Genomic DNA, 15,535 nt, shown 5'->3' with positions numbered 1-15,535 from the left:
TCGTTCACGACTGGACTTAACTGTCAGGGGTCCTTTAGTCTCAGAGCCACCTTGTAAATGGGAGAGGGTGTTTTGCCCAAAGATCAAGCTGAGAAGTGTCAAAGGTCCAATACATGATGCGTTGTTTTAACTGTTTTTAATTGCCTCCCCTGTCTTACCTTTTTAATTGGGGGGGGGGGATTTGTTGCTGTTGTTTGTTTTCTTTTTTAAATTTTTTATTTTCAAAGTTTCAAAAAACAATAATTTGTTAAACACAGACACACTTGTTTACATTAAACCAGGGGTCAGCAAACTTTTTTAGGAGGGGGCTGGTTTACCACCCCTCAGAGCTTGTGGTGGGCCAGACTGCGCACGCGCGCGCACACACACACACACACACACACACACACACACACACAGCGGGGGGGCTTCTCTCTCCCCCCCAGCCCTGCCCCTCCCCCTGCTCTCCTACCTCCTCCTCCGCTCTGCCTGCGGTGGTGGCATAGCTGCCAAGTGTCCCTTATTTGGAGGGACAGTCCCTTATTCCAGCGCCATGTCCCGCTACTGTCCCTTATTGATGGATGTCCCTTAAATGATGTCCCTTAAATTTCAAAGGAAGCAGCTCCTCTCCCTCCCTCCCTGCTGGTCAGGGAGAAGGGAGGCTCCAACTGTGTTGCTTGGCTGTGTTGCTCACCCAATAAGAAGTCTAAGAACGACTGGGAGCTTGCATGCCTTGGGCTGATCAAATCGGCTGCGTTGCCTGGGGACTCGCATTTGCTCAGCGCTTCCCAGCGCAGAGGTGACGGTGGTTTTCCTTGAGGCTTCGTTTGGCTGCCGGCTGGGCTTTCTGCCTTTGGCTCAGAGGGGTTCAGAAGTTGAAGATACCTGTGCTGAGTGCTCAGATCAGAATCGGATGGATACATCATCACCCTTGCCAGCGAAAAGGTCTGTCTGGAGCGGGGGCACATGGTGGGGGAAAAGGAAAGGAGATCTCGTGGGGGGGGGGCTTTTGAATTTGTTCTGGAGGCTCCTTCGATTGACTTATGAGGGAAAAGAAAGGAGCTGGTTGACTAAAATGGTGGGTGACTGGCGATCTCGTGGCGAGGGGGGCGAGGCTGTGTGTGTGTGGCTAGTTAATGCAAGCTGAGGGGTTTTTTGAATGCTGGACGCCATTTTGTTGCGCGTGCTGCTGCAAACTTTGCAGTGCAAAGCCAGGCCGGGGAGCCATCTTAAGTTGAGGCTGCATAGGCCTTGTGGTGCATGTGATTCAGATTCTATTCAGTTGAACCTCTGGTTACAAAGTTGGTTGGACAGTGTTATCGAAGCTACCAGCATGAGTTTGACCAGACTGCAGGAGGACAGGAAGACTGGAGTGCCTGGAACAGGTGAGGCTGCAGGTCCCTTATTTTGGCTGCTGATCCCTTATTTTCAAGGCTGCTGGTCCCTTATTTTCAAATCTGTAAGTTGACAGCTATGGGTGGTGGTGGTGCCTCTCCTTTCCGGGTCAGCTTTTCTGGGCAGCAGTTGTGGGGCCAGCAGATGCGCCAAGCTCCAGCCAAAACTCCGTGATGCGCCCGTCACGATGCCCACAGCACAGCCATGGACGGAGAGGCTGGTGGGCAGGTGGCGAGGCTTCAGATTGGCTGGCACCAAAGCCCAGCACTCTTCCTCCACAGGGCAGGGAGAAGCTAGGAGGAGGGAGGGAGGAAGGAGGAGGCGCCCCCGAGGTGTGTGTGAGGAGAGGGGGGGAAATTGCAAAAAATAAAAAAATGGCACAGCCAGAATGATCACACCGATCCAAGCGGCAATTCCAGGACTGTCTCGGGCCAGATCCAGAGGGCAAATGGGCCTAATCCGGCCCGCGGGCCTTAGTTTGCTGACCCATGCATTAAGCCATAATTCATATCAGTATCTTTATGGGGTTCCCTGAACCCCCAGACTTCCTCCACCCCTCCCTTGGCTTTCAAAATTTATCTTCCTTTTTCAACTGTATCTAATTACATTTATCTAAATTATTACATTTCAATTTTATCCTTTGTCACTTTAAATTACAAGTGCTATGTCAATCCTGCTAACGTTTTTAAATGTTTACAGTGTTCTTTAATATATTCTATAAAGTTATGCCGTTCAAATCAAATCAAATACTTTTACTGGCATTAAAGTATAAAACATTTCAAGTCACTGGGATAATTAAAAGTTGTCAAGGGTCATAAGGTCACACTGTGATCGTGTGCACTTATTCTGCTTCACCCTGTCTGTTCCCCAAAAGGATGGATCACTAGGAAACCTTTTGGTTAAGATTGTGGCTGTTAATGGAAAAATCCGAGAGCTCCCTTGGACAAAAACAAAGACACCAACCAGGATAACTTGGAGCAAAACAGCAGCCTGTAGGCTTGGCCTTTATTGAACTGTTGCAACAGGGTGCTCCCCTCACTTGCAGGAGAGAGGAAGGACCCAGAAAAAAATGGTGTACAAGGTCTTATATAGACTTTTGAAATTCCCCTCCTGTAGATCAAGACCACCCCCAGAAACATCATGCATACATCACAGAAAGGAGGTGATGAGGGAGGAGTTGTGGTGGTAACCTGAGTGTCCTGTCACCTGGCTGGTTCCCCCTTTCCCCCTCCCTATGAGTACTTTCCAGGTGACAGAGGGGAGTTTGCAGTTTCCTGCCCCCAGAGGGAAGAGCTGATTATTGTCCTTTGTTCCAGTCCGTGCTGAATCCACTCCCATATGCAAGTTATTTGTGATCTTGATGGTCTTCTGTCTAGGACCATCAGGGTTGGCATAGCAACTGGGCAGGGCTCCTGTGGATGTGCTGGTATGCTGAAGGGATTATGGCTGCCCTGTATCAAACCTTCCCCATTTTGTAGTCCTTCCTTCATGGAGTAAAATAAAAGTGGAACAGTGCAAATCCGATGTATGGTTGATTTTCTATGAATTTATAACAGAAGCGTATGTAGTGTGTGAGTGTGAGTGTGTGTGAAGTTTGTACAAACTGAATGATTGGGGGGGGGGTTCCTGCTACATGGCTAAAAAGGAGGCTACTAAAGCAGTGATATCTTTGTCCCGATCTGCCGGGAGAAACCTCATTTGACTTCTTCTTGGAGTTATAGGCTGGAAGTCCAACATTTTCCTCAGCATCAGTTGGCGAGGTCTGCTGTGTAGAGAGCAAACTAAGAGAATGTGGTCCATTGAATCAGGTACTCCTTGGTTGTAGGCACACAAACGGGCTTGATATGGAGTATGTGAAAATCTGCGTTTGGTCACTGCAGAAGGGAAAGCATTTAATCTCGTGAACATAAAGGCTCTTCAATGGGAGGGGAGTAATAGATATTTGGCACAGGTTCCATAGGATGTTGTAATACCTAAGGCCTCCGGAGAACAGGATCTCGGAGTATGAAGTAACAAGCGCTGTCTTTGGTAGTCGTAGAGTCGCTGCTCGATTATTTGGAATATGTAACTTGCGTCACATGCTTCAAGGCTCTCGAGAGCAATGCCCAAACTCTGAATTTTATCTTGAATTGCTCTATACCATCTAGATGAAATGCGGTTAAGAAGGAGTTAGATGTTGTTCTACAGTGGACTTTCAGCCAGGCCTTGGTTGTAGTCAGCCATGCTTTGGTTTCCATCAGATGTTGACCGGTTTCAACACGTAAGGCTAAGTAACTTATATATTTAGGAGCACCAAGGATCTTACAAAGAAAAGTTGCTTGAATTTGTTCAACTTCTCTATTAAATGCTTGTATCCAAATTGGAATGCTGTACAATAACTGAGAAAGGACCTTGGCATTAAAAATATTTATTGTAGCGGGACCATCTGGTTGCATCTGAGGAAGAAAAAATGAAGAATCGCAGATGTGGTGCATTTTGCTTGGATGATCATTCGGCGTCTGTGTGTTGTTCAGTTTAAATTTGACTGGTAGGTATCCCTAGGTATTTGAAAGATTTTACCTGGTCAATGGGGTGATTATCTAGTCTCCATTTGACAACTTGATGACTTTGAGGAAAAATCATACTTTTTGCCAAGGATTTATTGGACGGTAATTCTTAGGCTGCTTCGGGTCATTTTTTTAAAATATAGGAGTGATGATGTTTAGCCAAACATCTGGTAATATCCTGAATTTGTCAATTAAAGTAAATAAGTTGACTAATAGAGGGGCCAACTTATGCCATTCTTTGTTGAATTTGCTGTCCTATTGGTGCCTGATCTTCCCGGTCAGCCTTGCCATTTCCACATAGTCCATCAACTTCATTATCCATTCTTCTTTCGGTGGGGCTCTTTCTTCCTTCCATCCCTGAGCAAATAACATTCTTACCACTGTTGTCGCATACATACAGTATTTCCTTATCCTTCGGTAATTCTTCTCCTATTATACCTAATAAAAAGGCCTCTGGTTTTTGAACAAAAAATATTTTAAACATTTTTTTCAGTTCATTATAAATCATTTCCCAGAAGGCCTTTGCTATTTTCCAAGTCCGCCACATATGATGGAATGTATCTTTAGCTTTACACTTCCAACATTTGTTGGTCGAATTCTTATACATTTTCGATAATCTTGTAGGAGTCAAATTACCATCTGTACATCATTTTCATATAATTCTCTTTTAAAGTACAGCAGGCTGTAAATTTTAAATCCTCATTCCATAACTTCTCCCATGAAGCAAGTTGTATATTATATCCCACATCTTTTGCCCAGTGTATTACAGATTTTAATTCCTCATCTTTTCTTTCCTATTCCAGCAACAATTTAAACATTTTCGACAGAACTTTTTCATTATTTCCCAACAGTTATTTCTGTAATCTCAGAAATTCTTTACCAAAACCAACCCCTTTATCCAACCTAAAGATGTCATTTAATTGGTGATATTGGAGCCAATCAGTTAACAGATGTCTTATGTCTTCAAACTTTTTTACTTTCAATTGATTTCCTTCCATGGTCAACTCATTATACATTGCCCATTCTTTTCCCATTTTTTTTAAACTGACGCTTCCAATGGTGATATCTATCATGGGGTTTTATTCTCTAATAAGTTCTTATATTTTCCCCAAACAGCATAAATTGATTTTCTAACAATATGGTTTAGAAATCCCCTATGAACTTTGGATTTTCCATACTACATACTGTCTTTTGCATCAAATGAAGTCTTATTTCCAATTCAAATCTTAATGACCTTGTAGTTGTTTCAATTTGGCAGTTTGTGATCTCATCCCATCTTCTCCAGCGTACGTCTGTACATTAGTCTCAAATAATCTCTAATGAACAGAACCTTCTTAATGGTGGTGTAGGTGGGTTACCAACAGGCGAAGTGCTTTTGCACTCAGTGCCTCCCTGCCTCCTGCATTCCATGCCAGAGCAAAAGCCAGGTACCGAGACGATATGCAGGTGCAGCCTGTTTTCCCCATCCCTGTGGGGGGAGTTTGCAAGGATAATTATCCTCAATCATCCTTGATTCATCTATGCCAATGATCTCCCGTTGTCGTGGGACCTGGCTCCATTAAGGACCTGAACCGGAAGCCCCAGACTGCTGGTTCTGAGGTTCCATGCCAAAGCGACTGGCTCTGGGGTGGCTCAGGACCTCATGACTTCCATGATGACCATGGAGCTGTCCCAGCATGTCATTGGCCCAATATGGCCGGCCTAGTGATGTGAGGTTAGAATATTCTCGAGAATGAGAATATTCTCTGCTAGAAAATTATCCGGAGAATATTCTCCACAAACTGTAAATTCTAATGTAAGAACCATTTTTACAACCCACATTTTAAAAATCTAGTAAATAATAAGTCAAGCTGTGCTATTGCCAGTGTAAGTAATTAATAATTTATATTTTATCCAGTTACATTACTAGGAATTGTGTCATTCACCATAGGCAGTTCTGAAATGTGAGCTACAGAAAACATTTTTTAAAAAGTTTAAAAAATGTTATACATTTAATTTGATGAACATTTGAATTTGTATGTATTTCAACCATATGTAATAGCCTCCCCGCCCCCCATTTTGATATGACCTTATTCTTAGCAATTCTATACCCTTGGCCATACAGTGTGGTTTTTTTAAACAGAAAGTAGCTTTAATGCTTTATACACTTAAAAGTAACTAGGCCTATACAATTATGTGTAACAGCATGTGAGGTGGCCTTGATTTAAACAGTTGAGGTTTCTATATATTTAGTGCCAGTAACTGGTTTTTGCAGTGCCATTCAATGGTACAAGGTGCTATTTACCAGAGACTGACATACTAAAATATATTATCATATATTTTATGATAATAAAATGTGGCACTTCACACTGAAAGCAACATCCTCCCAAGCACCATCCCTGGAGACAGTCATCCAAGTAGGATTGGAACCTCTGGAACCACTGCAAAGAAGTACAGCCCATTCCAGAATACAATGAATATCACTGCAGAAGAATACAAGGGTTGATGGTGTTGAAAACCACTGAGAGATAAAGGAGAATTAACAGGGATACACTCCCATTGTCTTTCTCCCAACAAAAATAATAATACAGGGTGACAAAGGCAGTTTCTGTGCCAAAACGGGGTCGAAACTCCAATTGAAATTGATCTAGAACATCAAGTCTCATCTAAGAGAGCCTGGATGTGACCTATGACCACACACTGAAGAACCTTGTCCAAGAAGGGGACACTAGCAACTGATGGCTTAGATTTTCTGGTCCATAGAAGTTTTCTTAAAGTTTCTTAAAGTTAAAGGGGCCCCTGACCATTAGGTCCAGTCGTGGCCAACTCTGGAGTCGCGGCGCTCATCTCGCTTTATTGGCCGAGGGAGCCAGCGTACAGCTTCTGGGGCATGTGGCCAGCATGACTAAGCCACTTCTGGCAAACCAGAGCAGCGCACGGAAACGCCGTTTACCTTCCCGCCGGAGCAGTACCTATTTATCTACTTGCACTTTGACGTGCTTTTGAACTGCTAGGTTGGCAGGAGCTGGGACCGAGCAACGGGAGCTCACCCCATCGCGGGGATTCAAACCGCCGACCTTCTGATCAGCAAGTCCTAGGCTCTGTGGTTTAAAGTTTCTTACCACTGCTTTATATAGGCAGGCAGGAACAACCCACTCCCCCATGGAGGCTTTGATTATAACAAGCTGTCCCCTCCTTGCTAGATTTAATCAGCCATGAGGGGCAAGATCAGAAGCAGTCAACCGAACCTTGTCTGTGTCTTCAAGCCATACTAACTGAAACTTATCCAACACAAGAAGCCTAGAAAGTGTTCCAGATGCCTCTGGAAATTCATCTGATGGAACAGTGGAGTCAAGATGCCAGCAGATGTGGCTTCTGTCCTCCAAATGCTTCACAAGGAAGTCACAGCAGGCCACCGTCAGTTCCTTTCCCCTTCAGGTGAGACTGTAAGAGGCCCTGTACTATCAAGAAAAGCCGCTCTAGGCATCATATGAACAAAGCAATAAAAACAACTAAGTGGTTCTTCTTCATTGCCTTCACTGCCACCAAGTAGGCTCAATAATTAGCTGTCACTAGTGTTTGGTTGCACTCACCTGGTGTTTTCCTCCACCCGCATTCAACCCTTCTCACAGCTTGCTTTCTTGCCCTCAGCTCAGGCCCCCCCTCAGGCTAGAGCCTGAGGGGGAGCCCAACAGGAGGAAGGCCTTCAGAAGCAATTATGTCCATGGTCTAGGTCCTCTGTATTCCACAAATTAGCCAGGGGTTCAATAGGAGAGCCAGTCATATATATCAGCTGGAAAATCCCCCAGAGCCATCTGAAAACCATTTGGAGCCATCACCATCTGAGAGCAGACCATTCTAATACATTCCCACCTCTGCAGAAGGGGAAAGGCATTTAAATAAATGTCTTTGCACCATATTAACCTACCTATTCTGCTGGCCTCTCGGTTCTTTTGCTTTTCATTTCTCCCATCAAGATTGTCGTCTTCGCCACCATCGTCGTCGTCATCTTCATCGTCTTCGTCATCACTATACTGCCCAAGAGCATTGACCAGCTCCACAAATATCTCGTCATTGATAAACCCACATTCTGAAATCAGGTATAGACATAAATGGAAGAGATATGCATTTGTAAACAGGCTGTGCATATCCTCAGGTAGCATAGCTCACTACGCAGAAAAACATTAAAAGTAAATTAACTTTGGAAACACAGGAAAATGGACATGAATAAGATCTTGTAGCTATTTCTCTTCAACTATGCTTTTTTAGTCTTTCAGGACACAACACAGAACTTTATTTGCGCTGAATCTAGACATACATAAAAAACACTGTGAACATACCTTTTTTAAAAAAATTGTAATATATATATTGAATTTCCCGTTAGCTCACCATCGCCATCTAGTGTCACATTTTTATCATGCACTTAAAACGTTATATTTGCAACTTTATAGCTGAGTCCTGGGATAATTCTCTTGCAGAAAATGAGAGAGTAGCCAAGCCAAAGACAGAAAGATATTTAATATTTCATTATCATTCCTATCCCTAATCACAGATAATTCAGAGCAGCATTATTTTTGCAATCCTAGTCCATTTACCTGGGAATAAGTCCTGTCGAACTCAATAGGACTTACTTTTGAGCAGACATGAATACGACTGTGCTATAAAGAACAGGTTGCACATCTAACGCTAGATATTAAAGCAGTCATCTATTTAGCCATGTATATGGATTCTGTGCTTGTGCAGAACTCAAACAGGAAGCTTCCAAAACTGGGCTAGAGTTTTCACAGGAACTCCACCTGACTCTTTCATGTGCATGCATTAAGAAGTATTTTTCCCAATTTCCCACTCAGCTCTATTTTTGGACTGACATAGCAGCCCTGCAAGAGAGGGAGAGAAGGGCTACAGGCACAGCAGCATATGCAGCGGGAGAGGCAGGTGGGTTGTGCAACTATAGAGACACGGGAGCAATGTATTCCTTCTTGTGGTCTTTGTCTATCCCCATATACAGGTGCAGTAGTAAGCTCACTTACCAGATGCAAGGCACGTGTTATGAAATGAAAGAGATGAGCATGGTCCTTTCAGAGAAGTCATCTGCCCAGGTTTTCAGATAAAGTCAGAAATGGCAGATGAATAAAGGTTGAAACCTAGAGTTAGCACAGCAAAAGTCCATCAGCAGGACTCTTGGGAAAAACACCCTAGTGGGGTAAGATTGAACAGAGAACTTTGCCAAGCTCATTGTGGAGGTGAACCTTCAATTAAATCCAGAAGCAAAATGTTGGGTAGAGAGTTTCATTCTTCTTGCCATCTTATAGCAGATGAACTGCCACCAACTCCCCCTAACACATCAAGTAAGAAGAGGCCTCAGATCCAAGGTATCTAAAGCCCTCTTTATGTCCAATGCCAGGCTTGGAAGAAATACGGGTAGGACAAGGGAGGAAGAACAATGACAAGTTTTAGAAGGAGGAAAGCATCAGGTCTCAACAAGCACTCCGCCCCAATACAGAGCCAAGTTACAGCGGTCAGACCTCACTTGCTCTCAGAGCACATGCTATCACAACTAAAATGTTGCTTGTGAACAGAAACAGCTGCAAAATAAACTCACACCAAGAAAGTTGCTCATTGTCCCTGCAAATGGACAAATGACAAGGTTGGACAAAGACATTTTGCTTCCTGAGGCAAAGGATAAGATGCTGCAGAAGCTGACTGGGCCGGCTGTGGACTCTGTGACATTATCAACTCTGGCCATGGGAAAGCACCCTCAGCCGACTGGGTGCAGAACAGCCCAGGTGGTCCACACAGGTCTCTTCTCAGAACGTTCCTGGCCCAAAGGGCTTTCTGAACAAGCGACTGCTGTGGTAAAAAGTGAGAAGGACCCACATACTTTGAAGGGATAAAAAGGTAGGACACATGTCAAAACTCTAGCCTGGTTTTACAAGCTCCTTGAATGAGCTCTGCAGAGGCACAAAACCCTTATGTGAGAAGTAAAAAAGGGTACAGTGGTGCCCCGCAAGACGAATGCCTCACAAGACGGAAAACTCGCTAGACGAAAGAGTTTTCCGTTTTGGAGGTGCTTCGCAAAACGAATTTCCTATGGGCTTGCTTCGCAAGACGACAATGTCTTGCGAGTTCCTGCTGGTTTTTCCCCCCTCCCCCCCTTTTTCTAAGCTGCTAATCCGCTTATCAGCTGATCCAATAAGCCGCTAAAAGCCGCTAATAGCGCTAATCCGCTAATCCGTCAATGGGCTTGCTTCGCAAGACGAAAAAACCGCTAGACAAAGAGAATCACAGAACGGATTCTTTTCGTCTTGCAAGGCACCACTGTATATTCCTGTATTCTGCAGGTGAAGCCAACTATCTGGAAAGCCAGCGAGTACAATTATTTTGCTTCATGGAAAACATGTGATTTAGAATAATAATTACATTTTTGGAAATACGTACTACTGCCCATTCTTGTTTTTAAATATGAGAATTGATGTTTATTTCCAAAGGCATAATTATTGTACTAAAGTGTGCGTTTCTCATTCTGTGTGAAGCAAAATAATTGTGCTTTTTATATCGTGGTTGGCTTTTTAGGTAGTTAAGCTCAGAACAGCACAGGCCACCCAGACTGTCGATCAGTAGCAGTCAACTTACAAACATACACATCCGAACTCACCTCTGTCTCCGTGCACCTTTCCGTCATAGTTTTTGATTAATTCTTCAATAAAAGTTCCATCCTGGTCAAGCACTTCATCTCCCATATAAGGAATGTTATGTAAAACTGTCTCATCCTCTACCTAGACATAAGGTAAAAAATATAACAAAGGGGGGGGAGGTCTCTCACCACAAGCACAAATTTTGATCACTAATCAATCCCTTTCACGGCAAAGCCAAAAAGCAAAGCAACAACTCGCATCAAAAGCAACAATTCCATGGATACTTAATCAAAATTCCATAGCCGTCCACTAATATATGGTACCTCTATATAGCAAGGTCTCCTAAGAATGGTACCTCATCTCTACTTCCTCCTCTCATCTGAAAGCGATGTCCCTTTCATTAAGAACAGAATCATTAGCTGTGGGAGGAGCTTATCAGAGTTTGTAGGGCAGCAGTTGAAGAAGGAGCAAAAAGGGTTTTCTTGTGTGTGTGTGTTTCTTGTGGCTGATTAGCTCTTTTCCCTGTGTAAAGGTCAGAGGGGGCAGGGTTTCTGTTGAGGCAGGGGATTAGCTGTGGGAGGAGCTTATCAGAGTTTGTAGGGCAGTTATATCCATCTTTTAGATTTAGGGGAGCTAGTCTCAAACGTTTGTTGGGGGAGACCTAGGTTTTTTTTTGTGGGCGAAGTTATTTGTCCTGTCTTCAAGCTTTTTATGATGGAGGACCTCTGTAGCCACCCCCAACAACACGATCTCAAGATGGAAGGGGAGGGAACAGCTGCAGTCGCCTGCGATTCCTGCGCAATGTTTGCCATCTTGCCAAAGGTTGCAGGCAGCTTCACCTGCAGCAATTGCATGTTGATTGCCCTTTTAAAAGACAAAGTCCAGCAACTGGAGGAACGTGTAGCTACGCTCCAAAGAATTAGAGAGCTGGAGCTCTTCTTGGAAGCAACAGAGCACACCGTCCCCACCAAGGAGGAGACAGGGGACTCCCCTGAGAAGGAGGCTAGTTCATCAACACAGGAGCCAGATATATGGAGAAACGTGACTCAAAGAAGTAGGAGGCCCAGGGTTCACTCTGATTGTTTAGAAATACACAATCGCTTTGAGGTCCTCTCCCCTAGCATGGAAGACGAAGAGCAGACTCCATTTGAGGATCTCTCCCTCATTACAGTCGATCAGGTATATGAAGACGAGCAGCAAAGTCAGTCCTCAGGGAATGTGCAGGCGACCTTGGAACGGACAGCTCACGGAAGAACCCCGACCAAACCCAAGAGGAGGCGTGTAGTGGTGATAGGGGATTCCCTACTGAGGGGAACAGAAGCAGTGATCTGTGGGCCTGACAAGATGTCTCGGGAAGTGTGCTGTCTCCCCGGGGCTAAGATCCAAGATGTAACTGAACGACTGCAAGGAATCATAAAACCCACTGACAAATACCCCTTCCTCTTGGTTCATGTGGGAACCAATGACACTGCAAGCAATAGCCTCCAGAAGATCAAAAGAGACTACGAGGCTCTCGGCAGGAAATTGAAGCAACTAAATGCACAAATTGTCATCTCGTCTGTCCTCCCAGTTGAACGACGTGGCCCAGGGAGAGAGGGGAAAATAGTGGAAGTGAACAGCTGGCTTCGCAAATGGTGTAAACAGGAACGGTTTGGATTCTTAGATCACGGACTGCAGTTTCTTGAAGATGGACTTCTGGCAAGTGATGGGCTGCACCTCACAACGGTTGGGAGGAATGTTTTTGCCAAAAATCTCAGAAATCTCATCAGGAGGGCTTTAAACTGACTAATGTGGGGGAGGGAGACAGTGCTCCTGAAGGTAGGAGTCTATCAATTAATGAAGATGATCATCCAAATGTCATAGACCAAATGGAGCAAACAGCACGTGGACCTAGTGGTGGGAGGAAAAAATCCTTAAATAAGAGACACGGGGGAATGATTAATGGACTTCAATGTCTGTACACTAATGCGCAAAGCATGGGAAATAAACAAGATGAGCTTGAGCTCTTGGTACAGCAAACTAAATATGACATAATAGGCATCACTGAAACCTGGTGGGATAAGTCCCACGATTGGAATGTAATAATGGGGGGATACAATCTATTTCAGAGAAACAGACCAGACAAGAAAGGAGGAGGAGTGGCGTTATATGTCAGGGATGTGTATACCTGTGAAGAGATCCAAGATTTAGAACCTCAAAGCCAATGTGAGAGCATTTGGGTCAAAATTAAGGGAGAGAAGAATAACAGAGACCTCATTGTGGGAGTTTACTATAGATCCCCAAGCCAAACGGAGGACATAGATGATGCCTTCCTGGAACAGATGGCCAAGCATGCAAAAGGAAGGGAGATAGTAGTAATGGGGGACTTCAATTACCCGGATATTTGTTGGACGTCAAACTCAGCCAAGAGCATAAGGTCAAACAGATTCCTCACTGGCCTTGCAGACAACTTCATTGTCCAGAGGGTGGGAGAGGCAACAAGAGGAACAGCCATTTTAGATCTGGTCCTAACCAATGTTGATGACCTGGTTAGTGGGGTAGAAGTGGAAGGATCATTAGGCGCGAGTGATCATGCTCTTCTGAAGTTTACTATACAGCGGAAAGGAGCAGCCAAGCATACTAGGACTCAATTTCTTGACTTTAAGAAAGCCGACTTCATAAAACTTAGGGAAGTGCTGGGTGAGATCCCATGGACAGCAATACTAAAAGGAAAGGGAGTTCATGATGGCTGGGAGTTTGTTAAGAGGGAGATAGTAAAAGCACAACGTCAGGCAATACCAATGAGACGGAAACATGGAAGGTGCCTAAAGAAGCCAGGGTGGCTATCTAAAGAACTTTTAACTGAATTAAGATTTAAAAAGGATGTGTACAAAAAATGGAAAAGGGGGGAAACCACCAAAGAGGAATTCAAACAAATAGCCAGCACGTGTAGACACAAAGTCAGAAAAGCTAAAGCACAGAATGAACTCAGGCTTGCTAGAGAGGTTAAAAGCAACAAAAAAGGCTTTTATGGGTATGTTCGTAGCAAAAGGAAGAACAAAGAAACAGTGGGGTCACTCAGAGGAGAAGATGGTGAAATGCAAACAGGGGACACAGAAAGGGCTGAACTCCTCAATGCCTTCTTTGCCTCAGTCTTCTCCGATAAAGAAAACAATGCCCGACCTGAAGAATTTGGAGCAAATGATTCAGCAAAGGAAACACAGCCCAGAATAACTAAGGAGACAGTACAAGAATATTTGGCTAGTTTAGAAGTATTCAAGTCTCCAGGGCCAGATGAACTGCATCCAAGAGTATTAAAAGAACTGGCAGATGTGATCTCAGAACCACTGGCAGTCATCTTCGAGAAATCCTGGAGAACAGGCGAAGTCCCGGCAGACTGGAGGAGGGCAAATGTTGTCCCTATTTTCAAAAAGGGGAAAAGAGAGGACCCAAATAATTACCGCCCAGTCAGTCTGACATCAATAGCAGGGAAGATTCTGGAGCAGATCATTAAGCAAACAGTCTGTGAGCACCTAGAAAGGAATGCTGTGATCACCAATAGTCAGCATGGATTTCTGAAAAATAAGTCATGTCAGACTAACCTGATCTCATTTTTTGACAGAATTACAAGCCTGGTAGATGAAGGGAACTCAGTGGATATAGCCTACCTTGATTTCAGTAAGGCATTTGACAAGGTGCCCCATGATATTCTTGTAAAGAAGCTGGTAAAATGCGGTCTTGACTATGCTACCACTCAGTGGATTTGTAACTGGCTGACTGACCGAACCCAAAGGGTGCTCATCAATGGTTCCTCTTCATCCTGGAGAAGAGTGACTAGTGGGGTGCCACAGGGTTCTGTCTTGGGCCCGGTCTTATTCAACATCTTTATCAACGACTTGGATGATGGACTCAAGGGCATCCTGATCAAATTTGCAGATGACACCAAACTGGGAGGGGTGGCTAACACCCCAGAGGACAGGATCACACTTCAAAACGACCTTGACAGATTAGAGAACTGGGCAAAAACAAACAAAATGAATTTTAACAGGGAGAAATGTAAAGTATTGCACTTGGGCAAAAAAAATGAGAGGCACAAATACAAGATGGGGGACACCTGGCTTGAGAGCAGTACATGTGAAAAGGATCTAGGAGTCTTGGTTGACCACAAACTTGACATGAGCCAACAGTGTGACGCGGCAGCTAAAAAAGCCAATGCAATTCTGGGCTGCATCAATAGGAGTATAGCATCTAGATCAAGGGAAGTAATAGTGCCACTGTATTCTGCTCTGGTCAGACCTCACCTGGAGTACTGTGTCCAGTTCTGGGCACCACAGTTCAAGAAGGACACTGACAAACTGGAACGTGTCCAGAGGAGGGCAACCAAAATGGTCAAAGGCCTGGAAACGATGCCTTATGAGGAACGGCTAAGGGAGCTGGGCATGTTTAGCCTGGAGAAGAGGAGGTTAAGGGGTGATATGATAGCCATGTTCAAATATATAAAAGGATGTCACATAGAGGAGGGAGAAAGGTTGTTTTCTGCTGCTCCAGAGAAGCGGACACGGAGCAATGGATCCAAACTACAAGAAAGAAGATTCCACCTAAACATTAGGAAGAACTTCCTGACAGTAAGAGCTGTTCGACAGTGGAATTTGCTGCCAAGGAGTGTGGTGGAGTCTCCTACTTTGGAGGTCTTTAAGCAGAGGCTTGACAGCCATATGTCAGGAGTGCTCTGATGGTGTTTCCTGCTTGGCAGGGGGTTGGACTCGATGGCCCTTGTGGTCTCTTCCAACTCTATGATTCTGTGATTCTGTGATTCTGTGAATCAGCAAAGCCAACTGCACATTCCTTTATAGACATGCATGTGACTTTTCCATTGAAACGAAGAGGCCAGCACACATGCTAGATTCTGGATTGGGCAATGGTCTAAATGGTCTTTACTCGTTTTCCTTTAGGCTTGTGGTAGAAATTGCTGTGCAATGAGCATTCACTGTAATGAACTGTTTGGTAAGCTAAACTATTGCA

The 15,535-nt window shown here is 44.3% G+C and overlaps 1 protein-coding gene across 6 annotated transcripts in view; it reads right to left on the bottom strand.

Moving 5' to 3' along the window:
* Window positions 1-15,535, bottom strand: part of EZH2 (enhancer of zeste 2 polycomb repressive complex 2 subunit) — a 71,663-nt gene that overhangs the window by 32,530 nt on the left and 23,598 nt on the right. For all 6 annotated transcript variants that reach the window (XM_081165118.1, XM_081165120.1, XM_081165121.1 and 3 more), the window contains 2 exons: window positions 10,555-10,675; window positions 7,828-7,989 (listed from right to left, as the gene is read on the bottom strand). In XM_081165118.1, coding sequence (XP_081021244.1) covers window positions 7,828-7,989; window positions 10,555-10,675 — 283 coding nt within the window. The remainder of the gene's footprint in view (window positions 1-7,827; window positions 7,990-10,554; window positions 10,676-15,535) is intronic.

Source organism: Podarcis bocagei (genome assembly GCF_964188305.1).
Source record: "Podarcis bocagei genome assembly, chromosome: 12".
NCBI lineage: Eukaryota > Metazoa > Chordata > Lepidosauria > Squamata > Lacertidae > Podarcis > Podarcis bocagei.
The sequence above is the reverse complement of the archived record's forward strand: the minus strand, read 5'-3'. Positions and strand labels throughout refer to the sequence as shown.